The sequence below is a fragment of the Sapajus apella genome, unplaced genomic scaffold, assembly GCF_009761245.1.
Source record: "Sapajus apella isolate SASKATOON/1434 unplaced genomic scaffold, GSC_monkey_1.0 scaffold47, whole genome shotgun sequence".
Classification (NCBI taxonomy): Eukaryota; Metazoa; Chordata; class Mammalia; order Primates; family Cebidae; genus Sapajus; species Sapajus apella.
In genome coordinates, this window is record NW_022436987.1 from 2068253 (window position 1) to 2096193 (window position 27941).

At 39.3% G+C, this 27941-nt stretch overlaps 2 protein-coding genes and 2 pseudogenes across 2 annotated transcripts in view; 2 read left to right on the forward strand and 2 right to left on the reverse strand.

Moving 5' to 3' along the window:
• Nucleotides 1-27941, forward strand: part of LOC116525064 (olfactory receptor 2AG1) — a 57888-nt gene that overhangs the window by 15428 nt on the left and 14519 nt on the right. The window lies entirely within an intron of this gene.
• LOC116525067 lies at nucleotides 6747-14013 on the reverse strand (annotated as a pseudogene).
• On the forward strand, nucleotides 17611-19232 carry LOC116524996 (annotated as a pseudogene).
• Nucleotides 24838-26744, reverse strand: LOC116525065 (olfactory receptor 2AG2). Its single transcript, XM_032240595.1, has one exon. The coding sequence runs from the start codon at nucleotides 25800-25802 to the stop codon at nucleotides 24852-24854; it is 951 nt and encodes a 316-aa protein (XP_032096486.1). The 5' UTR covers nucleotides 25803-26744; the 3' UTR covers nucleotides 24838-24851.

Consider the following 27941-nt stretch of genomic DNA (forward strand, 5'->3'; position numbering starts at 1 on the left):
AGAAATAACAATGTTATTGGATAACTGTTGCCTCTGGAACCCACAATAACACTCTAATTCTGTGCGGGCCTACTCACATATCTTCCCTCCGTTCGTCACCCCTTTTTTGAGGTTTATGTTTTAATTATATTTTATTTTAAAAATCCTATTAAGAGAAAATAAAATATAGATACAGAAAACAATAAAGCAAGCACATTTGTAACTGCTGCTTCAGTTAAAATAAAGAACTTGGACTCGCCTGGCGTGGTGGCTCACACCTGTGATCCTAGCACTTTAGTGAGGCTGAGGCAGGCAGATCACCTGAGGTCAGGAGCTCGAGATCAGCCTGGCCAATATAGTAAAACCTCATCTCTACTAAAAAATATAAAAATTAGCTGGGAGTGGTGAAAGGTGCCTGTAATCCCAGCTACTCAGGAGGCTGAAACAGGAGAATTGCTTGGGCCAGAGAGGTTGCAGTGAGCCAAGATCGCACCACTGCACTCCAACCTAGGTGACAGAGCAGAACTTGGACCCTCTTCTTCAGGACCTTACAATTAAGATGGAGTGTAGCCATAACTACATTTCAGTATAATGGTAATAATAATGTTAATAAATGCTATCGTTACTTCTATTAACATGACTTTTGCTGCGGTTATTGCTGCTTCTGCTGCTGTTGGCAATGCTACTACCTAACATTATTGGCACATGTACCATGTTTCAGGCATATATATTATTTCAAGTTATTCTTAACACTTTACTGAGGTTGCACTATTTTATATATGAAGGAAATGAAACAGAGACAGATTAACTAACCCATCCAAGTTCCCACATGTGGTAAACAGTGGAGACCCTTTGCACACCTAATAGCCTAGCTTCCAAGTTTGTGCTTTTAATGACCACTGCCGGCGGACATTCTCTAACTCTCAACACTTGGCTTATACCTGCTTCTTCATCTTGAATTACCTTCTCCTTCTTGCTTCCTCTCTCTCTTTTTACCCTTCGACCAACATTTCTGCTTTCCCCCACCCACTACCCCAGCTCTGGTGACAAACATTCTACTTTCTTTCTTTTTTCTTTTGCTTTTTTTATGTTTTTGAGACAAATCTCCATGTGCCACCCAGGCTGGAGTGCAGTGGTGCTATCTCTGCTCACTGCAACCTCTGCCTCCCAGGTTCAAGTGATTCCCTTGCCTCTCTTCTCGAGTAGCTAGGATTACAGGCACCTGCCACAACACTCTGCTAATTTTTGTGTTTTTAGTAGAGACGAGGTTTTACCATGGTGCCCAGGCTGGTCTGCAACTCCTGACCTCTTGTGATCCATCAGTCTCAGCTTCCCAAAGTTCTGGGATTATAGGCGTGAGGCACTGTGCCCAGGCACAAACATTCTCCTTTCTACCTCTATGATTTCAAATTTAGATGCCACATGTAAGTGAGTAACTCACAACCTGTTCATGTGATTTGATGTTGTTCTAGAATCCATCACCCTGCTAGCCCCTTTTCTACAGGCCTTGTGACTCCTTCTTTCTCTCTGTACTTGGCTCTCTGCCTTAACTGACTGGAACATCCCTGTATCTACTGAAGTGATCTCCGATTCCCATGTCTGTGGAGACATGGTCCCACTTGCAATGACTCTGACCCATTCCACTGACCGTGGGAACTCTATTCCTGCCAACCTCATAACTCTGGCCACCTCATCCTGTGAGCTGCACCTGGACCCAGTGTCTCTCCCAACCCTTTTATTTATTGGTTTCACAAAATAATTTGTTAATAGATGATGTTTTCATTTTGAATTCCTTGTACCATGGTGATTAGTAGATCAGTAAATAAATTTGATAATCATGCAATCTTAGAACTAGGAAGACTGGTCTAATTTTTTTACAGAGTGAGGATTTTGAATGCAGGTGTTTCCCTTCTTGATGATCTCATGCCTCCTGACTCCTGAGGTCTCCTGCCCCAGTGCTGCCCAACCCACTGACACTGTAATCCTCTCCAACAGTAACCCCACGTTGGTGGCAGCGCTACTGTCTCCAGTCTATCCCAGAAATCTCCATCTCTACGTAGTCATCTTTGCTTTATCTCAATTTACCTCTTTCCCAATTTTTTTTTTTTTTTGTGATATCTTGAGAACAGCCTCTGAATCTCATTTAATAACCATGCAGCTTAAAATCCTGAGGAATTTATCAAAGACTTTTGAAATTTTACACACACTAATTTTGGTTTGAAAGTCAAGGTTAACATACATGTGATACCTTGTTAAAAATGTTTAATTCACACATAATATTTGTACATGTTTATGCAGTACAGAGTGAGATTTTTAAAAACTTTTATTCAGGTTCAGGGTTACACATGCAGATTTGTTATATAGGCAAACTCATGTCATGAGAGCTTCTTGTACAGATTATTTCATCACCCAGGTACTAAGCCTAGGTGATGACAACTGCAGGCTGGCATTCGCTAACTCTCAACATTTGGCTTATACCTGCTTCTTCATCTTTCTGATCCTCTTCCTCCTCCCACCCTCCACCCTCAAGTAGGCCCCAGTGTCTGTTGTTGCCCTCTTTGTGTCCATGAGTTCTCATCATTTAGCTCCCACTTATAAGTGAAAATGTGCAGTGTTTATTTTTCTGTTCCTGCATTAGTTTGCTAAGGACAATGGTCTCCAGCTCCATCCATGCTCCTGCAAAACACATAATCTTGTTATTTTTTATGGCTGCATATTCCCTGGTGTATATGCAGAGTGAGATTTTGGTACATGTATATAATGTGTAATGATTAGATCAGGATAATTAGCATGTCTTTCGCCTTAAACATTTATCATTTCTTTATGTTAAGAACATTAAAATCTTTTCTTCTCACTGTTTGAAAATATGCAATGAATTATTATTAACTATAGTCACCCTCCAGAACTATAGGACCATAAAACTTCTTCCTCCTATCTAGCTGTAATTTTGTATTTTTTTTTTTTTTTTTTTTTGAGATGGAAGTGGTGCAATCTTGGTGCACTACAACCCCGCCTCCTGGGTTCAGGCAATTCTCCTGCCTCAGTCTCCCAAGTAGCTGGGATTATAGGCATGCGCCACTATGATTGGCTAATTTTAAAAATATTTTTAGTAGAGAGAGGGTTTCACCATGTTGGCCAGGCTGGTCTCAAACTACTGACCACATGATCCACATGCCTCATGCTGGGATTACAGGCGTGAGCCACTGTGGCCAGCAATTTTGTATTCTTTAACCAACCTCTCCCTATCCCTTTTCTAGCCTTTCCCTTCCCAGCCTCTAGTAACCACTCCATTTAATTCTATGAGAGCAACTCTTAGTCCTGACCTATGAGTGAGAACATGTGTTATCTATCTTCTTTTTTTTTCTTTTTTTTGAGACCGAGTCTGGCTCCATCACCCAGACTGGAGTGCATGGTGTGATCTCGGCTCACTGCAACCTCTTCCTCCTGGGTTCAAGCAATTCTCCTGCCTCAGCCTCCCAAGTAGCTGGAATTACAGGTGCCTGCCACCACGCCTGGCTAATTTTTTTGTATTTTTAATAGAGACGGGATTTCACTATGTTTGCCAGACTGGCCTCAACTCCTGACCTCAGGCGATCCTCCTGCCTTGGCCTCCCAAAGTGCCACGATTACAGGTGCGAGCTGCTGCGCCTGGCCAAACATGTTATTTCTTTCTTTCTATGCTTGGCTTATTTCACTTTAGTTAAAGACTTTTACGAATTCATCAAACAAACAGAAAAAACATTCTGAAAATATTAATTGAACACTGAACAGTTTTTAAGGATACAGTGATGTGAAAGACAGGCACCATGCAGGGCAGGGGTTCTGCTTCCATCATGTTTCAATTTTATTGTTTTAGGATATCCTTCCAACTCTCACTAACATTATTTTCTAGAGAATAAAAGAAAGACTATACTCTTCAAAAGGTAGAGGCATCACACTACCTGACTTCGAACTATACCACAAGGCTACAGTAATCAAAACAGCATGATACTGGTACCAAAACAGAGATATAGAGCAACGAAACACAACAGAGGCCTCTGAAGTAATGCTACACATCTACAACCATTTGATCTTTGACAAGCCTGACAAAAACAATGGGGAAAGGATTCCCTATTTAATAAATGGTGTTGGGAAAACTGGCTAGCCATATGCAGAAAGCCGAAACTGGATCCCTTCCTTTTACCTTATACAAAAACTAACTCCAGATGGATTAAATATTTAAACGTAAGACCTAACACCATAAAAACCCTAGAAGAAAACCTAGGCAATACCATTCAGGACATAGGCATGGGCAAGGACTTAATGATTAAAACACCAAAAGCAATGGCAACAAAAGCAAAAATAAACAAATAAGATCTAATTAAACTAAAGAACTGCACAGCAAAAGAAACCATAATTAGAAAGAACGTGTTTCAAAAAAAAAACACGTTTCCTTTGTAATTTTTCTATCCTTAATTTTTTTTGGAGGGATTAGTCATTTGACCTGACATTGAGAATATGCTGGAAGCCCTTTGAGAGGACAAAGGAGATACGGTTAGCATTTCTATCTCCAAGCTCTGAAGATCCAAGTCATTTGGCTACTGCTTCCTGGACTGTCTATTTTCATTGTTTTTTTTTTTTTTTTTTTTTTTTTTTTGAGACGGAGTTTCGCTCTTGTTACCCAGGCTGGAGTGCAATGGCGCGATCTCGGCTCACCGCAACCTCCGCCTCCTGGGTTCAGGCAATTCTCCTGCCTCAGCCTCCTGAGTAGCTGGGATTACAGGCACACACCACCATGCCCAGCTAATTTTTTGTATTTTTAGTAGAGACGGGGTTTCACCATGTTGGCCAGGATGGTCTCGATCTCTTGACCTCGTGATCCACCCGCCTCGGCCTCCCAAAGTGCTGGGATTACAGGCTTGAGCCACCGCGCCTGGCCTATTTTCATTGTTTATGAAAGATAGAGTACACCTGTAAATGGAAGCCAATGGGTGCATTTATGTCCAACATGAAGAGATTTTCTTCTTTGCACCAGGATTCCTTTAGATCATCAACTTTGAGAACCTAGCATAAGGTGTAGGTTTGCAGAAGGGTGATTTCCTTCCCTTATGAGGCCCTGGTTGGATTCAGAGTGTTCTTCATTTTTATTCTAATTATGAACTTATGGCTCAAATGGTGTGAAGAAGAGTCACAAATATGCCCGATGTGGAGGAAAGCATTTCATTGCACTTTTATGTATAAAAATAAATTTCTTATTGAAATATTAGAACCCAGTTAAGTGTAGTAGGATATTTGTAAAAACTGTATGCTTTTTTTTTTTTTTAAACATGTATTCTCACTCTATCGCCCAGACTGGAGTGCAGTGGCACATTCTCGGCTCACTGCAAACTATGCCTTCTGGGTTCAAGCCATTCTCCTGCTTCAGCCTCCCAAGTAACTGGGATTATAGGTGCCTGCCACCATGCCTGGCTAAATTTTGTATTTTTAGTAGAGACGGGGTTTCACCGTACTGGCTAGGCTGGTCCCAAATTCCTGACATCAGGTGATCTGTCCGCCCCGGCATCCCAAACTGCTGGGATTACAGGCATGAGCTACTGTATCTGGCCTTAAACCTGTATACTTTTGATATTTTCCTTTAAGTAATCAGTTTAAAATAATCAAGGAATCATTTAAAAATAGCTAATCTAATTGAACCTTGTCCACAGACTTCATTAAAGTGGTACATTTTATCTGGTCATCATAAATTTTGCTCCAAAAGCCAATCCTCAGACTTGTACATCAAGTTGTACACCAACACCAAGCTTTGAAAAGCAAAGCTTTGTGACTTTTTTTTGTCTTAGCTTGCACAGGGAATTGTCAATATATCAAGGAAGAACAGGGTGGAGGTTAAGTGAGAAAAACAATTATTTGATTTCTACTTCCCATATTTGCTTGATAATGTTTCCTGATTTGATGATGTCTCTATCTTGGTCAAGTCTCTGATTTATTCTTTCCAAGAACAGAATATGCATAAATATTGCTATGCTTGGGAATCATGAACGTTCCATGAATGTTTTTATATTTAAAGATTAATAAGTTTTTCTTGAAACTTTAGAGCGGGAAAACGATCCACTAAAAAATTGAATTTTTTTAGTGCCTGTAATCCCAGCACTTTGGAAGGCTGCGGTGTGTGGATCACTTGAGGTCAGGAGTTCCAGACCAGCGTGACCAACATAGTGAAACCCCGTCACTGCTAAACATACAAAAAAAAAAGGAGTGGTGGCGTGTGCCTGTAGTCCCAGCTACTTGGGAGGCTGAGGCAGGAGAATCGCTTGAACCCAGGAGGTGGAGGTTGCAGTGAGCCAGTTTATAGCTTACAGTCAAGACATGTATATTGGCTGAAATACTGATACAGTTATTCTATAGAAATTTGTTGCAGCCTCAAATGATTTTGATTTTCCTCTGTTAAAATGACTTTCTCTGAGACTTAAATATTTAAAAATAAAAAAGCAATATCTAGAATAATAGTTTAAGCTATGAAACAGGTTTCTAAAATAATGTTATTTGATTTCGTTATATATTAACAGATTTTAGTTAGTTGTTTTTAAACTAGAGGAATCAAAGCAGAGAGAAATGAAATCCTTTTACTGGAAATGTTCATCTCTTAATGTGTTAATTGATTGATTTTTACTCATTTTATTTAAAAAATGGAAATGATGAAGGTTCTAACTGTAAGTAGTTGTTTTGGGTTTTTCAGATATACTGCCTCTTTTCTTCAGATACTGGGGGTCTTTTGTGGTCACTGAGCATTATCGTTTCTTCAAGTCTTCAAGCATGTCCTGCTTTGTGATTTTGGCCCATGCATTAGGGATTTTACCTTTACCTGTAAATTTTTTTCTGATATTTGTCTTCTGGCTTTGATCTGAAGTGAGAGACAAACCATTTCCAGTACAGCTGGATGGAGGTATCTGGGGTGATGCTCCACGTGGCATAATCCCCTCCTGTTTGTCGATAATTCTTAAATGGGAAATTCCTGCCATCCCGAAAAACCATCAAACAATCACTTGCCACCAAACTAGTACAGCAATCAATGACAAAATGGTCTGTTTCATACCATTCCTCCCCATTGACAGCCTGAGGACGGTGGAAGGGAACACTATGGTCTCCTTCATGTGTAGGAATTGTGTTTGTACAAATTGCTCCACAGCTGGGACATTGTTTCCAGCAGCCACGGAGATGTTCAGAGAACATTTTCTTAATTCTAGAAACCATTGCTTCCATGGGCATACTTGAATAATTCTGTTCTGTTTTCTTCATTGTAAGATCAAGAGCTGCACTCATGGCTTCTTTAAGAAATTCAGTATGTTTTATCTCCCGATGTTCGATGCTTATCAAGTGTCTTCGTGGGAAGATCAAGTTGCACCGCAGGCGAGCGCAGAATAAATCCAACCACCCAGATGCAGTGCTGCTTTTATCTTTAGCTACTTATGTGGATTCATGAATGGCAGAGAGGATGATATTCTTGGTATCAATTAAGCTTTTTTCAAAAAAAGTCTTCATTTTTTCATCTCCATTGTCTGAACAATATCTTTTAATATGATTTTTTATGTAACTCCTAACAAATGATTCTGAATTATGAAGGTATTCCCAGTAATTATCAAAGTTTTCTTCTTCTGCCAGAGAGGCGAGAATGTGTTCCTCCAGGTTAGTCCTGTTTCCATTGAATGCAGGGCAGGTAGCTCACATGTCCCCCCGAATTTTAATGGTCATTTCCCCCCATATGGTAGTGGAGACCGCAGGAGTGAGCTTATACCACAGAACATCAACAAATGTTTTGATGGAGGTTGCTCCTTGACAGGAGATCTTAAAACTTGTGAAGAAATCATCTTTCTTACTTTCTAGATAACTTACAGGATCATTTGCTCTCTTGAATGCCCTCTGCATTTCCTTAAGACATGTATATTGGTTGAAATATACATGTCTTATGTAAGGTAAGCAAAATAGTAGACATGAGCATTTCCTTAAAATTCTCTGTTGCTCTTTGAAATAAACATACACACAAATCAATGATATATGTATTTGTAAATGTGTATCTTTTCTGCGATTGTCTTTAAAATCTCATGGAAATAACTTGGATTATAACCACACTGTTAATAATTTTATTAAATCTTGAAACAATGTGATCAGTAGTCATATTAATGAACTCTTTCTCAAAGACTGTTAATGTCGTTGGGATATGGCTGTATTTCTTATTCACTTTGATATGTTTTTCATAATTGATTTGAAACTCCTCTGTAGCATTTCTTGTCAGTATGCCCACAACATTCGTCTTGTTTTTGAAATACTCCCAAAGGATGCTTTCAGAATCTAAATCAATGTCAGGGTCTGTGACTTGTGGGAGAGTTGTGGATGCATCACAGACCCATTTTTTCCAAAGCTGATTGAATTTCTCATGTAACTCTTCCTCACTCAATTCTTTACCCTTTACAGTTAAAGCCAACTGTCGGCTCCTTTCCAATAATTTGTTTTCATAATCTGTCTTTATCTTATTCAGCCTATTTTGACCTTTTTTGTTAAAACTAATGAGTTCATTGGCTTGTCTTTTGCTATGTAAAATAAGTTTTTCTTTAAGTTCTATTAGTTTATTTTCAAAATTTGCTTTCCATTGAATTTCGCTACATGGGTCTTCATTAAAATATTTTTCAAGATCTTGCTTGACAGCTTCATATTTTTCCTTAACCAGAACCTCAAGTGTGGTTTCTTCAAGTGTCTGGATTTTTCCATTCTGAATCTGGTTGATCAGCTGGTTCTGCAAGCCCAGCACATGACTCCTCAGCTCCCAGGTCCATTGGTTTTACCTGGTTTCCAGTTTGCTCATGGCCGTGACTTCTTGGGTGTTTCTGAAACTGAAATTAAAGTTCTCATTCATCAGGCCTCTCCACAAATCTTGAACCTGGGATTTTACATCTGATATCTTCATGATGTTTCCCCTGGATTCCTGTGTGGCAGTCATAAGAATTCTACTTTTCAGTAGCTGGACATTGTGGCTATAGCAAGGATTGGGAGGGGCCATTGGGGGGTTGCCATCCCAGAGGTAAGCAAAGTAGTAGACGTGAGTATTGACATCAAACCTAATGACATCACTGAAGCAGGTTACGTCTGAGCACTGTTCTTGTGAAAAGGCAGCTATTGCTGCCATTTCATCTAGTTTTTGCTCTAGCCATCTTTATCCATCCATAGTTTGGTCTGTAGCTGTAACTTCCCCCACATTCTGATGGACAAAGAGGCAACTTGGAAAGATTTTTACTTGTTTCATTCTCAGAAAGGCTTGGACAACTATTTGAAGGATATCTTGCATCTCTGATGGATTCTCCCCAAAAATATTGATCAGAGTCAAGTTTGCAAGTCCAGTGATGAAGGTTGCTAACTCATTGTCCCTATTCTGGGATTTGTTGCTGAGTTCTGGTGCCTGAAGTCCTTCTGTGTCCACAACCAGCACAAAGTCAAAGCCAAGTTCCTCCGTGAATGTCTTCTCTACCTTCAGGAGCTGCATGCAGGCCCCTTGGGTATATCTGCCTGCACTAGCAGTGAACTGAAACCCAAAGGGCATTCAGCAAGGTGGATTTCCCTAAGCTCTGCAGGCCAAGGACAGAGAGAACAAATAGCTATTTGTCTCCAAGTTTCTCAGAGATCTTGTCAAAAATAGCTACCACCCATGTTAGAGGCACATATGCTGCATCCCCATCCATCAGCTCAACGGGAACACCAGATATCATCAGGTCTACAGCAATTTGGGGAAGAGAGAAAAAAAGGATATTTTTTATGGAGGAAGCTTCTTCCAGAGCTTCTTAAATCTGACCAACTTCTCTGAGAAGTTGCTCAATTCCCATAGTACAGTCACTAATCTCTGTGGAAATAGCTTTTATCTCATTTTGCAGGCATATCAGGGAGTGCCTTTTGCTTTACGACCACCAACATCTTTGTTTGTCATGTAGTTCTTCCAAGTGTCCTGCAGGCAGTTTGTCCAAAAATACACTCAGCCACTGCAAGAAGTATAGTTTGGCGTGAGTTTCTGAATGCTCTTGAAGAAACTCAAGGACAGATTGCATTAAATCATTGAGAGGAAAGGCTCTGGCCAGCTGTTCATGCCGTATTATTTGTTTATCTGTCTCAGTCTCATTCTTGTGTTGCTCAATGCCCTGATTTCCCTTTTCTCTAAAATGATGAAGTTCTTTGTTCTTCTTACACCAGTGGTGCCACAGTTATCCCTGAAGGGTAGTAATTTTTCTGTAATCTGAGGTAACTTCATTTTCCCCAGTAAGGCCATTAGCGCCTATGCCTTTTCTTTGGCTTCCTTGCAGTCTCTCTGGTCTTCATCAACAAGAAATCCTTGCTGGCAAGCAATCTGGGAACAGTCTTCCAAGATGAGAGCAGTGTCTGAGAGCTCTAGCAAATGTCCGATTGTAGTTGTGAGTTCCTCTGTTAATTCTGCCTCATTTCTATTCTTGATACCTATTCTCATTCTTTGGCCAGAATTATTGGTCATGGTTGCTTCTTTGTCATCAAGCAAGCAGATCAAAGGCCTTGATGACTGCCACAAGTTATGGACAATTTTTCAGTTTCCTTCATTGTCATCAGAGGCTGACATAAGGATCACAATGACAGTAGAGACCTCCTTCAGGAAGGTGAGCTGTTGCTCATGTTCCTTTGCATCTCCACGAAGATTGATGAAGGTCATGCAGTTGTCAAATCTGTCCTCATCTTCCCCTCCTGGAAAGAACCAATAGATTTCCACCACACCCTCCATCAAGAGGCAGTCTTTCCTGCTTCCTCTGCAGTATCGGTGAAAAAACACATTGTGTTTATGTTTACTGAGAAGACATCATGTTTATGTTAATCTGAGATTTGGACGTAGAGAGGCCATTTCCAACTCTTATGAAGGACACAATGGAGGTAGAGACACAACACATCTGCTGATTCTTATAATAGTTCTTTCCTTTTGGTGATTTCCTTGCTTCCTGCCAACTTCTTGCAATCTGACAGAAAAACCAGAGAAAGAATTCAATTTGAGAAGTACAGGGATTAGGCACCAAAAGAGGGAGGGCAAACTGACAAGTGGAAAGTTTGGCCAAAATATATTATCTGGAAAAATCATCTGCACACTGAAAAATTGCCATCTGAATATCCATCAGGTGAATGTGGGGCCTAGGCTTAGTGGATAATGATTTAGTGGAACTATCACTGTCTTCAAAAAAGTTTTCATATGGATCAAAAGCCTCATCTTCCTGATCTGAGGCATTTGGATATACTTGGTGTTCTGCATTTCATCTTTGAAGACAAGGTATCTCATCCCATAATCCATCATCAGTAGTTTCTGCAGGAAATAGAAGGGAAGCTCCCATTCAGAGCTGGGCTGGGTGTTGTACACAGAAGTCTTATAGATCAGATGGAAATTAGCTTTGTTCAATTTTGGGGGGTAGTAATGTTCTAGGCTTAGACACTGGAGTAAGTCTAGGAAGGCTCCATTTTTGATCATCTCCCATTTGTTATTTTCATTGTCATGTGGTTCATGGGGCTGTTTCTTTCCATAGAAGACACTGTTTATTCACCTATTCCATTTGCAAAGAAGAGATGGTGACTTATTCTTCATAATCCCCATTAATAAGCAATTTTGTCTTTCTCTATGTTTTCCCAATCATGATCTGCTCCAGGTTTGGTGAGGATATGTGTAACTTCTTTAGACAACGATTGTCCCATGTGATGTCTCATTAATGACATGCATTGTGTTTTCTCTTCTGAAGAAATAGCTGTGTCTCCAACTGTGGCTGTCAGACCTGTGAGAACCAGGAATGCCTGGGCCCTATAGTTGCAAATATTCTTAAGCTCCTGTTATTTATTTTGGGCAGTTTGCATTACATCCAGTAGGAAGTTTAATTCATCACACCCCAAGAGACTCTGAAAAGTATTGTTTACCACACGATATCCTGCAGCAGCTGCAATGGAAATTAGCAAGAGTTGTGTGTCTGTCTGCTTTGTTTTTTGGAGATAATTCAAGAAGCTCACCTCATCAGTGGACTTTCTCTGAGCTTCTTCCACTGTCTCTGGGGACTCAGATTTGATGTTCATTTCCATGAAGTTATTCTGGGTTCCTTTTAAAAGCTCAATTAATTGAGTAAATTGGGAAATATCGACCTGTTCTTGCTCTGAATCTCATTGCAAGGTCCACTGCATGATGGAGTGAGCCTGAGGAAAGTTTGTCACTCTGTAGACATGGGGATCCAGAAGGCTGCGTAAATGAGATTTAATACATTCAGTCTTATGAATGGAAGACTTTTTGCCAAAGTTGATAGTGTTTACTAGAAAATTCTGCAGATTCCAATCTGAGACATATATCAATCTAAGTGTCATAACTTTGTAGTTTTTGACTCAACATTTTCATGAAATTTATCAGTTTTTTAAGTTGCTCTTGAGGATCAGATACCTCCAAATATTTTACATCCTCTAGAAAAACCCTGGCTTCCTTCCCAGCACTCAGTAGCTCCTCCTCATCTTGGATATGGGCAGTGATGCTAGTCACAGCAGTGTAGCTGCCTTTCAGGGAGTTAGCCACCTGAAGAGGATCCTTAAAATTGCTTCTGTGGCTGGAGAGGATAATGTGCCAAATTGGTACCAATTGAAGCCCGCGATCAATGACACATCAGGTTTGATTGCTGGCAATGAGGCCAGCTTTCCACTGGACAAGGCCATCTGCTTCTGTCGGGCCACCTGTTTGGGCCACAGATAATTGAACCTTGGTTTGGAGGTTTGGGAAAGTTTTGGTCTGAGTGGCTGTTTTTGAATGAGAGTCCGAAACATTCACACCTGCAGCAACTTTCACTCTGAAGCCGCTGTAGCTGTCCCTTATGAAAATGTCCAGGGCCTCTGCTGACTGCTGCCTCACTTCTGCCAACTGCTCCCTGAAATAACCCTCTGAAATGGCCTTCCACCAGTAGATTCCTCCCAGGTGCAGAGGGCCTTGGTTAACATGAGAGCCAAACCTGTGGAAGAAGTTTCCAATCCTGTGCCTCAGCAAGGAGAATCTGTCTGGGTTTGCTGTCTGACCCAGAAGGTCTTCAATGCATTTCAGTTCCTGGGGAGCAGCCTTGAATAACTGGAGCTGATCAGTGGGAGAGTGGCAGGAGGCAGGGGGATGTAGCTGAACTTGGTTGAGCAGAAATAAAAATGCTCAGAACTTGATTGTTGGGTTTCCTTGGATTCTTAATGTTTGCTGTGATCCAAACCAGCTTCTAGACTAAATCCCCAACTTCCGTCCTTGGCTGAAGTAGTTAACTAAAGCCCAGCTTTTCTACCATGTGGGTAAATACAAATTCAGCTTGAGGAGATGTGAATTCCTTTGTTTCCATTTGTGTTCCTTGCTAAGGACCCAAGAGTAAGAGCTCTTTGGGGACACTGAGCAACTCCTCTCTCTTCTCTGTTAGTCCCTTTGGTGGTTGGCTTTGTAAATTCCCTGGAGGGCCAGCCCTCCAGATGCCCATCTCACCACGCCTCTATCCAGGAGGTTCTGCCTGTGGCACAGTGTCCACTCCATGAGGTTGAGTTGTCTCTGCAAGGTTTCCATGACTTCCCTTAGAGGCTCTTCAGGAGATTGCTAGTATTCTTCAGGGATGTCGATCACTTGCCTCAGCTCTGCTTCTCTTGTCCTTACTGCCTCTTCCTGTCTCTGCTTCCCTTCTGACAGCAAGACCCTCAACTCCTGCAGTGCTTGTTCTGGCTCCTTCTGCTTTCTCTTTGCCATCTCCACTTGAGACTCCTGTAACTCTTAAAGACTGTTTGAATGTGACAGGTTAAGCAGCTTCTCCAGGGCCCTTTTCTCCCATGGATATTGTGTCTGGGATTTCAGCTTCTGGAGGTTGTTTTCTTTTAGGTGTTGTAACACCTGGGCACAGTCACACCCAGGTGTTCCTGCAGCTTGGGTAACCGGTGCTCAACAGCCAGGCCCACCTCTGGCCTTTCGCCTCTGAGCAGAGGCTCATCAGTGATATGCTCTCCTGTGGCCGTGGCTGCATAAAAAACAGACACTCAGCCTGACTGTTCTGATCTTAGGAAGTGTCAGCCACATGGCCAAAAGTGTAAGTGTACTAGTATGCAAGTCTACAAGGCTTTCTCATTTCTCATTTAATTGTTTTAACAAAAATTTTTAACACCCTTTTTTTGTGTGCAAGCCATCATATGGGTATTCTCAACATGGATTGCCTTTGTGGTTTGTAGTGTAGGTTGCAACTTACTAGACTGATTTTGACACTTCATTTTACATAGAATCAATTGCATATGAAATATTAAGATGAGAGATGGAGTCTGAAAATATGCTTGAGTTTGGTAGCTTTTTTTTTCTTTTAAGGAGTGATGGCATCAATAGATTATCTTTTCTTTACTAGTTTCTGTGAAATCTGTGTTGTCTGCTTTTCTTCCTGTCTCTGTGTCACTTCTTCCTAGGGAATTTTATAATATTTATTTGCTTTCTTGCCTTTTAAATGTGCTACTAACTTGGTTTATGCTTGTCACCCCTTCTTACTTTTAATTTTCCCTAGTTAATATCATCTTTCGTTTACATTAATACCTGTCTGTCTGTTGATGCCACCTTCATCTGCGTCTGTAGACCCAGATGCTCCTCTGTATTTAATGTTTCATTAATGATGTGTTTTCCCCTCACTACCTCCAGTACAGATCCTTGACCAGCAGATGGGATGAGATTTTAAATGTTTCAATTTCTTACTTTATTCAATTTCCCTTCCTCCTGTAATTCTTGTCCTACTGAATGGCACCACCATATTTTCAGACCAATGGGTGTCTTATTCATCCTTCTTCTTCTTAACATGAATTTAGTAGATAATGTCTTTTCAATTTGTCCTCTTAAACCTCTATTTAAATTCAGTTCTTTTTGACACCCTAGCAGGTCTCCCTTAGATTTTGTCTTCATCATGTGTATTGGATTGCTGTAATAGTCATTTCGTCTTCTATGGTTTGAATGTTTGTCCTCTCTAAAGCTCATGTTGAAATGCAATTGCCATTGTAATAGTATTAAGAGGCAGGACCTTTGAGAGGTGAGTAGGCCATGAGGGTTATGCCATCATGGGTGGGGTTAATGCTGTTATGAAAGGTTGAATGTTGTCCCCTTTTGCCTCTTGTGCTCCTGCCTTCTGCCATGTGATGACAGAGCAAGAAGATTCTTGCAAGATGTTGACACCTTGATCTTGGACTCTCAGCCTTCAGAACTTTGAACCATAAATTTCTGTTTATTGTTAGTTACCATGTCTCAAGTATTCTGCTATAGCAACGGAAAGCAGAGTAAAACACCATCTTGCAGTCATTTTTGTCTTGTGCATTCCTTCTTCCTCAATGTCCCTACAATTTAAGTCTGTACTTTAATTAATGGTAAACTCAGCAGCTCAAACCAATCTTTCCAATGAAAGACATCCAAAATAGGTAGATAAATTTATAAGACAATTTTTAAAAGCCTTAAGTAATTCACCTGGTAAAACATACCTGACAGAAAAGGTAAATAATTTTAAGCAATAATGAATGAAAATTTTCCATTATAAAGACAAAATTTAAGACCTTAGCAAATATTAGGCAAAAAATTAAAGTGAAATAAAATAACTTTACATTCAGATGTATCAGAATAAAACTGTGGAAAACAACACCAACATCAACAAAACAACAAATATGTGGTATCCATAGAAAAAGTTTAACTTAAAAAACCTAATAGAGAGCTGATTTTTCAATGGCTGTAGTGGAAGCCAAAAGACAATAGAATGAAATATTTGTTTCGTTGAAAGAAAATATCAGACAAAAATTTTATGCATAGTGAGATATCCTTAAAGAGTGATCATAGAAGGGACATTTAAAAGAAAAATTAAAGACTTACAGTTACAAAAGTATGGCATAGGGGCAAGCTGGCTTTACTCTCCCTGCTCAGAAAACCGAAAACAAATATATAGCACTGAAATTTTTACCATCAATAAACCAGAGCTCAAGTATCAGGATGAGACAGTTCCCAGGACCACACTGGTACTAATAGCATCGAAAATCTCCCCCCACCCCCAACTCAAAGTTTCTACATTGAAAAACGTGAAATTGAGGTGGTCAGCCAGCTTTCCCACTTTTTTGAGTTAGCTGCAAGTTGACCTGTCTTTGCCTTAACCCACAGGAAGCATCGTGACTAAAGGGATAAATACCCCTGATGATAAGCAAAGACAAAGGGAAGAAGTCAGAATATCATCCACAGTCTAGAGAATTCTGCTCTGTTACTTGGTCAAAGGAGATGTCAAATCAGGAAGGCTGTTTAGCAGCAGCACATTGCAGGAGGCAGGTTCCATAGGTATCCTGGGCATGAGCCATTAGCCAGCCTTTCCACATTGCTGGGATAATCCGTTTGAGACCTCCCCCATTCAGCAGTCAGTACTATAATCATTTACTAGAGCCAAGGTGAACTTAGGCTTAAGGCACCACATAGACCCAAAAAGGAGGCAGCAATTTAGTGGTAAATATGCAATAAATATACTAAATAAAAATGAGAATAAGCTGAAGAGAGAAAACTGGAATAAATAACTTCTCCTTCAATGCAAAGACATTGATACATGCCCACAAGAAACAAAAACAAACAGGGAACCATTACCTCCTCAGAAAGACTAAGCGAAAATCCAATGACTGACTAGTGAGATAGTGATCTGTGAGTTCTCTGCCCAAGAAAAACTCAGTTATCTTTACAGTAAAGCAGTTCAGAAGCACGTCAGAAAATATAACAAAGAGATTGAAACAATAATTTAAAAAACCAAACAAAAATATTGGAACCAAGACATACGTTTGCTGAATCAAAGAATCCTTTAGAGGCTTTCAACACAAGAATTAACTAAGCAGATGAAGGAATCAGTGAGCTCAAAGACTAGCTATCTGAAAGTAGGTAGTCTGATGAGAAAAAATAATGAAAAGGAACAAAGGCTGCTTACAAGATACAGAAAATTACCTCAAGAGACCAAATGTAAAAATTGTTGCTGTTCAAGAGGGAGCTGAGCAAGAGTAAGAGAGTAAGTGGTAGAAGGCTTATTTATAAAAAAACAAAAATAAATGGTGTTGGGAAAACTGGCTAGCCATGTGCAGAAAGAAGAAACTGGACTCCTGACACCTTACACTAAAGTTAACTCCAGATAGATTAAAGACTTAAACATAAGACCTAACACCATAAAAACCATAGAAGAAAATCTAGGCAAAACCATTCAGGCCATAGGCATAGGCAAGGACTTCATGACCAAAACACCAAAAGCATTGACAACAAAAGCCAAAATAGACATATGGGACCTAATCAAACTCCACAGCTTCTGCACAGCAAAAGAAACAGTAGTTAGAGTGAACCAGCAACCAACAGAATGGGAAAAAATTTTGCAATCTACCCATCTAACAAAGGGCTAATATCCAGAATCTACAAAGAACTAAAACAGATATACAAGAAAAAAACAACCCCATTCAAAAGTGGGTGACTTACAAGAGAAATTCAATCAATGTTTGAAAAAATGGGTCTGTGATGTGTCCACAACTCTTCCTAAAGTCACAGAGCCTGGCAATGATTTGGGTTCTGAAAACACCCTTTGAGATTATTTGAAAAATGAGATGGACGTCATGGATGTACTGACAAGAAATTCTGCAGAGAAGTTTCAGATTAATTATGGCAAACATGTCAAAATGACTAAGAAATATAACAATGTTGAAACAATATGATTAGTAGTCATATTCATGAACTCTTTCTCAAAGATGATTAATGTCATTAAGAAAGTTCATGAGTATGGCTAACTGATCACACTGTTTCAAGATTTAATAAAACTATTAACAATATTTGGAATAAACAATGTGATTGCAATCCAAAATATTTCCAGAAAATTCTAAAGACAACAGATGAAGTGAAATCTGCATCTACTCAGGAAAGATACATATTTAAAAATAAATATATTATTGATTTATGTGTGTGCTTATTCCAATGAGCAACAGAGAATTGTAAGGAAATGCACAGGGCATTGAAGAGAGCAAATGATCCTGTAAACTACCTAGAAAGCAAGAAAGATGATTTCTTCATGAGGTTTAATATTTCCTGTCAGGAAGCCATCCCCAGCAAAGCACTTATTGATTTTCTGCGGCACAAGCTCATTCCTGGTGTCTCTACCATCATATGGGGGCAAAACAACCATTAAAATTGCAGGGGACATGTAAGCTACCTGCCCTGCATTCAATGGAAACAGGGCTCACATGGAGAAACACATTCTCATATCTCTGGCAAAATAAGGCAACTTTGGTAATTACTGGTAATACCTTCATAATAAGAATAGTTTTTTAAGGAATTATATCAAAATCCTTATTAAGAGATTCTGTTTAGACAATGCAGGTAAAAAAATGAAAATATTTTGAGAAAAGTTTAGTTGACATTGATAATGGCATCCTCTCTGCCCCTCATGAAGACACATCAGTAACTAAAGATAAAAGCAGCAGTGCTTCAGGGTGGTTGGATTTATTCTATGATCACCTGGGAGCAGCCTGATCCTTCCACAGAGAGACTTGACAAGCATTAAACACCAGGAGATAAAAGATATTCAGTTTCTCAGAGAAGACATGAGTGCAGCTTTGGATCTCACAATGAAGAGAATAGAATGAAATTATTCAAGTATGCCTATGGAAGTAATGTTTTCTAAAATTGAGAAAATGCTCTCTGAACATCTCTGTGGCTGTTGGAAACAGTGTCCCTGTTGTTGAGCAATTTATGCAAACACAGTTCCTACACATGAAGGACACCATAGTGTTCCCTTTGCCTGTCCTTAGGCTGTCTATGGAGAAGAATGGTATGAAACAGACCATTCTGTCATTGATTGCTGTACTAGTTTGGTAGCAAGTGATTGTTCATTGGTTTTGCACAATGACAGAAGAATCCCATATAAGAAGTATTCAAAAGGCAGGAGGAGATTATGCCACGTGGAGCATCACTCTAGATTCCTCCACCCAGTCATCTTGGAAATGGTTTCTTTCTTACTTTGGATCAGAGCTAGAATATAAATATCAGAAAAAAATTACAGGTAAAGGTAAAATCCCTAACTCATGGGCCAAAATCCAAAAGCAGGACATGGTTAAAGATTTGAAAAAACAATAATACTCAATAATCACAAAAGAGCCCTAGTGTCTGAATGAAAGAGTCAGTGTACCTGAACAATCCCAAAACAACTCCTCCTTATAATTAGAACTGGTATGGTTTGGCTCTGTGGCCCCACCCAAATCTCATCTTGTAGTTCCCATAATTCCCACATGTTGTGGGAGAGACCTGGTGGGAGACGATTGAATCATGGGGCTGGTCTTTCCTGTGCTGTTCTAGTGATAGTGAATGGGTCTCATGAGATCTGATGGTTTTAAAAATGTGAGTTTCTCTGCATAAGCTCTCTCTTTGCCTGTGACCATCCATGTAAGATGTGACTTGCGCCTCTTTGCCTTCCACCGTGATTGTGAGGCCTCCCCAGCCATGTGGAACAGTAAGTTCAATAAACCTTTTTCTTTTGTAAATTGCCCAGTCTTGGGTGTGTCTTTATCAGCAGTATGAAAACAGACTAATACAGTAAATTGGTACCAGTAGAGTGGGTTATTGTTGAAAAGATACCTGAAAATGTGGAAGTGATTTTAGAACTGTGTAACAGGCAAAGGTTGAAACAGTTTGGAAGGCTCAGAAGAAGACAGCATGGAAAGAGGCTTTAGGGACCACTCCTGCCAACTTAGGCTCTGAGCCAGCCCCTGTGGACACAAGCTCCAGGTCTACCCCAGCACGAGATTAGCCTGATGGAAACAAGATTTAGTCTAGTCCCTGCAGATACAGGATCTAGGGTAGCTCTTATGGACACAAGCCCGAGGACCACTTTTGTGGACCCAAACAACAGGTCAAGCCAGTGAATCCAGGCTCCAGGCCCAACCTCTAGAACCCAGGGGCCATGCTTGCCCACCTCCTGACCCAGGCACCAGCCAGCCTGACAAAGGATTCCAGCAGCAAGCCTGCCTGCACTTCACACCAATGACTTTTTCAGAATCTCTGGATAGGCTGAATGGTTAAGGTCTCTCTCAGACAGACAGAGACAGTCTGCAAGAATTGAAATAAGTCTTTTTTTTTTTCAACAAAAGCACAGAAACGAGTGTAGTCACAGGGATCAAGAAAATCAGGGAAATGTATTACCACCAAAGGAACAAAATAAAGCACTAAGAACTAAAAAATGGAGATTTATGAACTGTCTGACAAAGATTTCAAAATAATTGTTTTAAGGAAGCTTAATGGTGTTCAAGAAAATCAGAGAGACAATTCAATGAAATCAGGAAAACAATAAACTACCAAAAGAGAAAAATTAACAGAGATTATGCTTATACAAAAAACTCAAACAGAAATTCTGGAGCTGAAATATAAAATAAATGAATTGAAAACTGTAATAGAGAGTGTCAACAGCAGAACTGATCAAATAGAAGAAAGAATCTGTGAATTCAAAGACATTTTATTTAAAAAAATATAGTCAGGAGAGAAAATAAATGAAAGGAATGAAGAAATCTTAGAGAATTTATGAAAGAGCATCAAAAGGACAAATATTCATAGTGCAGAAGGTCAAGAAGTAGAAAGAAAGATACGAAACAAAAAGCTTAAAGAAATAGTAACAGAAAACTTTCCAAAGCTGATGGAAAATATAAATATCCATGCACAGGAAAGTCAATGGTCTTCAATAAGATTCAATACAAACAAGATTACATCAAGATATGTTATCATCAACATGTCAAAAAACAAAGACAAAGAGGGACCCTGAAAGCATCAAGACAGAAGAAGAAGATAACATATAAGGGAGTCCTAATATGGATAGCAGTGGATTTCTCAGGAGAAATTTTGTAATGAGAAGGTTGGATTATATAGTCAAAGTGCTGACGGTAAAAAAACCAGCCAACCAAGAATACGGTACTCAGTGAAGCTGTCCTTCATAAACAGAGAGACAAAGACTGTCCTAGACAAAGAAAAGTATAAAAACGAAACTAATTTGATAATTTGTTAAGTTATATAAATACAATATGAAAAGATGTAAAGTGTGACATCAAAGACATAAAATGTTGCGGGAAGGGTGCAGTAAAAGTATAGATTTTTTGTATGTGATCAATGTTAAAGTTGTTACCATCTTAAAATAGCCTATTATAGCCATAAGATGTTTTATATAGCCTCATGGTAACAACAAAGCAAAAACCTACAGAAGATATACACAAGATAAAAAGTAAAGAATCAAAGCATGCCAGTGGAGAAAATTACCCAGCTACAATGAAAGACAGCGAGCTAGAAAGGGAAGGACAAATAATCTACGAAAGAACCAGAAAACAATAAAATCATAGTAGTAAGACCTCACCTATCACTTGAATCTAAATGGATCAACTTATCCAATAAAAACACATAGAATATCTGAATAGACTTTTTTATAAAAGAAGAATAGACCACGTGTGGTGGCTCAAGCCTGTAATCCCAGCACTTTGGGAGGCCAAGGTAGGCGGATCATGAGGTCAGGACATCAAGACCACCCTGGCTAAGACAGTGAAACCCTGTCTCTACTAAAATACAAAAAATTAGCCAGATGTGGTGGCTATAGTCCTTGGGAGGCTGAGGCAGGAGAATTGCTTGAATCTGAGAGGTGGAGGTTGCAGTGAGCTGAGATTGCACCACTGCACTCCAGCCTGTGCGATAGAGTGAGACTCTGTCTCAAAAAAGAAAAAAAAGAAAAGAAAAAAGAAGAATCAACTATATGCTGCCTCATATGCAAATCAATAAGTGTGATATGCCACATTTATGCAATGAAGCTTCTGCATGGCAAATGAAATAAGTGAAGAGACAACCTCTAGAATGGATAAAAATATTTTCGAATCATACATCTAATAAAGGGTTAATATCCAAAACATATCAGGAACTCAATAGCAAGAGTAACCTAAGTAAAACATGGAGAAAGAACCTAAACTGACACATCTTAAAAGAAGACATAAAAATGGCCAACAAGTATATGAAAATGTTCTCAAGATTAATAATCTTCAGGGAAATGCACATCAAATGAGATATTACCTTAATATAAGATATCACATTTCCATCTGTTAGATTGGCTATTATCAAAAAAACAAAATATGACAAGTGTTGGTTAGGATGTGGAGAAAAGGGAGCTCTTGCACACTGTTGGTGGAAATGTAAATTGGTACAGACATTAGGGAAAGCAGTACAGAGGTTCCTCAAAAAGTTAAAAATAGAACTACTAAATGATTCAGCAATCCCACTCTGGGTGTATACCCAAAGAATATGAAATTAGTATGATTAAGAGATATCTGCACTGTGTTCATTGCAGCATTATTGTCAATAGCCAAGCTATGGAATCAACCTAAGTGTCCATCAACGAATGAAGAGATTTAAAAATGTGAAATGTATACACAATAGAAACTCCTTTAAAAAAGAAGGAAATCTTGTAATTCATAACAATGTGAATAAACATGGGGAACATTATTTTAAGAGAAATAAGCCAGGTATAGAAAGAAAAATATCACATGATCTCACTTATGTGCAGAACCTGTAAGTTGAATTCACAGAAACAGAGTAAAATGTTGGTTACCAAATGCTGAGGTAAGGGGATTTGGGAGATGCTGGTCAAAGGACACAAAACTCAGTTAGACAGGAGGAAAAAGTTCCAGAGATTTATTGTACATCACGGCAATAATTAGAATATATTGTATACTTGAAAATTGCTGAGAAAGCAGATATTTTAACTGTTCTTAACACAAAAAAGGTAAGTGTGTGAAGGCATATGTTAGTTGGCTTGATTTAGCAGCTCCATAAAGTATACATATTTCAAAACATCATGTTGTACCACATTAATACATACAATTTTTGTTAATAAAAACAATAAATGTTTCATTTCTAAAAGGAAACAATAAAATAATATTTTTTAAAAGGCTTTTTACAATTTATCCCTATAACAGCCAAAATGTTTTAAGCACAATTTACTAAGCTGTGGTCTAAGTATCTGATATTTATGATCTTATTTAATTTACCCAACAATATCATGAGAGCAGGCCTGTAAATATCACCACTTTTAACAACAGCAGACTGAGGTACAAAGAGTTTAATTTAGTGTCCAAAGATGCATAGATGACCAAGGGAAGAGAGGGATTCAAATGCAGGCACTCTGGTCCCCTTCCTCATCACTACTTTAAAATATCCCCTCACAACAAAGAAGAAGATTCATCAAATTTCAAATGAAAAAACCCAGGACCTTCATCATCATGGATATTTAAATTCAGTAAAATACAAATATGTACAACAAAAAATAAAAATTTATGTGATTTTTTATTCATTCTAAATTTCTTAATTTTCTCAGTTCTTATAATAACTTGGATTAATTTTATAGATTAGCTTTATCTTTTTTTATGGTTTAGCTTTATAGATTAAATAATGTAATGTTATTTCTGTAGAAAAAATTATTATGTGTTGACAAAGCACTATTCTCAAGAATAATAACACCTATATAAGCCAAGTTATTTTGGAAATTCTGCACTCAACAAATTTAAGTTCCCTGATTTTGCTATAAATCTTCCCATACCAATGAATAAAATGGAAAAAAAAAAGCATATTTGGCTAGCTAAAAAGTAAATTATATATTTTATACTTTTTGTTCCTATGGACACACAGATATACATGTACTCACCTCAAGAGTATAAGCTTTTTCAATTATTTTAATGTTTAAAAATACATTCTTATATCCACAAGTCCACATTTTAAAAAATTTAGACAATATGCCCAACAAATTTCTCTTATTGTTATTGTACTCATTTTAAAAGTGGTACTTTCAATTCTATTTTATTCATTCTTTATTTTAGGCAATGTAAAAATGCCCATTTTCAAAAAGACTCTGTCAAAATTTCCAAGTAGAAATATCATTCTTTATCCCTTTCTACTTTTTCTATTTATTTATTTAGACAGAGTCTCTGTCACTCAGGCCAGAGTGCAGTGGTGTGATCTTGGCTCACTGCGAACTCCACCACCCAGGGTCAAGCAATTCTCCTGCCTCAGCCTCCAGAGTAACTGGGATTAAGGTGCCTGCTACTATGCACAACTAATATTTGTATTTTTAGTAGAGACCAGGTTTCACCATGTTGGCCAGGCTGGTCTCAAACTCCTGACCTCAAATGATCTGTCTGACTTGGCCTCCCAAAGTGCTGGGATTACAGGCATGAGCTGCTGTGCCCAGCCCCACTCTTTCAATGTAATTATTTATCATTACTCAGGTACCAATGTGAACGTCTCTTCAGGTGTAGAGTACAAATGCAGTCACATATCTCTTATTCATTTCCACTAAGTACTCAAACAATTATCTACTTAATAAACAGGAAGCCTAATATATTTTCTGAAAATTCTTCCCTCTATTAATAAATAATCTGCTTTAAAGGGAGCAGTCCTCCTCTGGTGCTGAGAATCTACTGGAATTTGGTCAGTCCAAAACTACTGCTGCTTCTCACTGCTACATGATGTTAAAATGGAAAGCTAATCCCCTACCATTTCTACTTGGTAATGTGTCAGGATGATGCCCTACCAGACAATGAGTCTACAACACCCATTCAAGGCTTTCTCCCCCATCTAGTTCTTATAACATGGGTTTCCAAAGTCAGGATGATGTGTGCCAAATGAGTTGAACTCAAGATCATTGTACACACCAGCTACAGAGTAGAAAATAAAAGTAAAATTAAAAAAAATGTTTGTATCATCTCAGACAGAGTATAGTAATAAAGAATGAGTAAGTAGAGAATTTTATTTGGAGGAGGAATGGTGAGAGGCAAGCCACGAGCTGGCCCTAGAGCGTGGAATGTGCCAGCAGCACGTATTTTCCCAGGACCCTCCTCAAGGCCCCCATGACTTCCTTATTTCTCAGGCTGTAGATGAGGGGATTCAAGGCTGGAGTGACAATTGTGTAAAAAACAGATATGATGTTGTCTTGTTTGGGACTGTGGAAGGAACTGGGCAAGACATACATGAATGTGGCAGCTCCATAGAACATCCCAACCACAGTCAGGTGGGAAGAGCAGGTGACAAGGGCTTTCTTCCTCCCCTCATTTGATGGTATATGGAGCACAGTGAATAAGATTAGTGTGTAGGAGGCAACAATGGCAGAAATGGGGAGCAAGAGAAAAGTCACACCTGTCACATATATTATAAGTTCATACCTGGAGGTATCAGCACAGGCCAACTTCAGCAAGGGTGGGATCTCACAGAGCAGATGCCTGATTTCCCAGGATATGCAGAAAGGAAAGTGCATGGTGTATGTGGTATGGCCTAGAGCAGTCAGAGATGCCAGGATCCAGGATGTGGCCACCACGAGCCAGCAGATTCTTGGGCTCATGAGGGTCATGTATTTCAGAGGATGACAAATGGCCACATACCTGTCATAGGCCATGAAGGCCAGTAGGAGGTCTTCAGCACCACCCATTGTTAGTGCCAGGAACATCTGAAGGGCACAGCCTCCAAAGGAGATGGTGTTTTCTCTGCGCAGAAAGTCTGCAAGGGCCTTGGGAGTGACAACAGATGTGAACAGGAGGTCCATGAGAGAGAGCTGCCCAAGCAGGAGGTACATGGGCACGTGGAGCTGGGCTTCCATAGTGATGGCCAGGAGCAGCAGGCCATTGCTGGTCAGGGCCAACAAGTAAAGGACAGTAATTGTAGCACAGACCACTTCAGGAGACCCACTGTCATTTAGAATTCCCACCAAGATGAAGGCACTTCCCAAGGTGGAGTTCCGGAGCTCCATGATGTGTTTTTTTTTTTTAGTGGCCTAGAACAAAATATATTATCAGTGGAAGCTTTTCTAAAAGTGTTCACTGTAGCTTTGGATTGTTCTAAGTCACTGTGCATTGGCCAATAGGAATCCCATAATATGGTATCTTTTTCATCTCTTAATGTAACTGATTTCTGAATGCCTTTATTGAATTATGATAAACCATCAACTAAATTAGTATCAGGTATTTTGGTATGTTGTTAACAGTTAATCATTTAGAAATCCCTTCAAACAAGGTTCCAGAAGAACAAGCCAAAGCAAACATCTTAGCAGATAGATGAGAGCGTCTCTCTTTTTACAATGAACGAATACCCTGGGCATTGGTTTAAGATACAGCTATTTTTCTGCTTAACATGTACTTGGAATTCCAATTCAGTTTTTGTTTTATTAAAAAAAAATTTACTCTCTTCTCCCTTAAACCAGTCTCATTGTTGTTGATTACCTTCCTCAATAGGAGACTCCCTGGGCTCTTGGGCTGCTTGTTCACCTGGAGTCTTCAACTGCTACTCTGCTGGACGGAAAGAGAATTCTCGGCTGAATTTAACAGTCATGTGGTGTAGATTTTAGAGGTAAATCTAGAGGAACAGTACAAAAGGAGTTTACCTATTTGAAAATAACAATAAGATGTTTACTCAGAAACAGGCAGGAATAAAGGCAATGCGATTTGTGGTGGCATGGCAGGTGCTTGTGTTTAGGGCACATGATACAAGGGGTGAGCTACTGAGGAGAAGGCATTGCAGAAAAGGCCCAAAGCAATAGCATTACCTGTGAGCCACAGCAACACACTCAAGGCGGGAAGATTTCTCCCCACAAATCTTAGGAATACAAGGAAGAATGGTGGTCCTGCCGAACCCTGAATCCATACGATAGCACTGCTGGTCGGGATTGAGAAGGAGAGGTGGAGTGTGAGGTTTGTGTGGGACAGCATTCACTTGGCTTGCTCTTTATGAATGCAGTTTTTTTTCACAGTTGGATGGAAGACTTAGGAGGCCTTTTGGAAGAGAAAAATAATTCTTCATCAAATTAGTTATCTTTCCCTTGCATAATCTGCACCTACTTCTTCAAATACCCATTTATGTCACTATCCCGGTCAATTCAGAGTTAGAACCTTTAAGTGGTAAGGTCATTAAAACCTGACATTGGAAGACCCATCTGTCCAGCTCCTTTTATCCATTCAATAAATATTTACTAAGGACCTATGATATATCAGACACTACACTTGGGCAACTGCGTAGATGTGAAAAATTGATCACACAAACACCTACATACAGCCAATGGTGATGATTGATAAATGAAAGAAAATATACTAAGAGAACATGTAAGTGAGGTTTCAGGAAAGGATTCACCAAGGAAGTGTCATACAAACTACAGGCTGAGGATAAACAGGAGCTGGCTAAATAAAAAAGGGTCAGGATATAATTTTTAAAAAGTGAGGGATAGCATCAGAACATTCACATATTAAAAATATAGTACAGGAATGTCCTCCCTGCACTTTTGCCCAGTGAAGTCTGGGTAGAAACCAGCCAGAAAAATGCCCTCTACCACTCAGAGTCTAAGATCTTTCTCCTGTCTTACAAAACAAAAACTATAATTTTAACCTAGGAACCACTGACTGGAAAAACTTATTTGTCTGTTGACAACAAAAAAACAAGTCCAAAAATAATTCTAAGCACTATTTCTGCTAAATATTAGATTTGAAATGCTTTCGTTTTTCTTGAATAAAAAGATGGATGGACAGGGAAATAAAATGAGTAAAACTATTAGCTGGGCACATTCCTCTAGATCCCTGCACCAGATGTTTGGACAGAATTTCAAAGAGAACAAAAATCAGGGCTTGAGTAAGATGGCGTAACCAGGACTCAGGATCCTACATACCTATCTCCTCCCTCTGATCCTGGACTATCGTTTTCCCTTCCTTTTCCATTCACTGGGTCCTCCCCTCTGGGGTCATCTAAAGGGAAAGGCCAGAGAACCCTCTGGGGTCATCTAAAGGGAAAGGCCAGAGAACACATGCAGAGCCTACAGAGGAAGCGCTTCTTTCTAAAAATCTGCTGGTGGTTGCAGGTATTTCAAACCAAGAGAAGTCAGCAGAGGCTGAGATTAAGAGAGGCA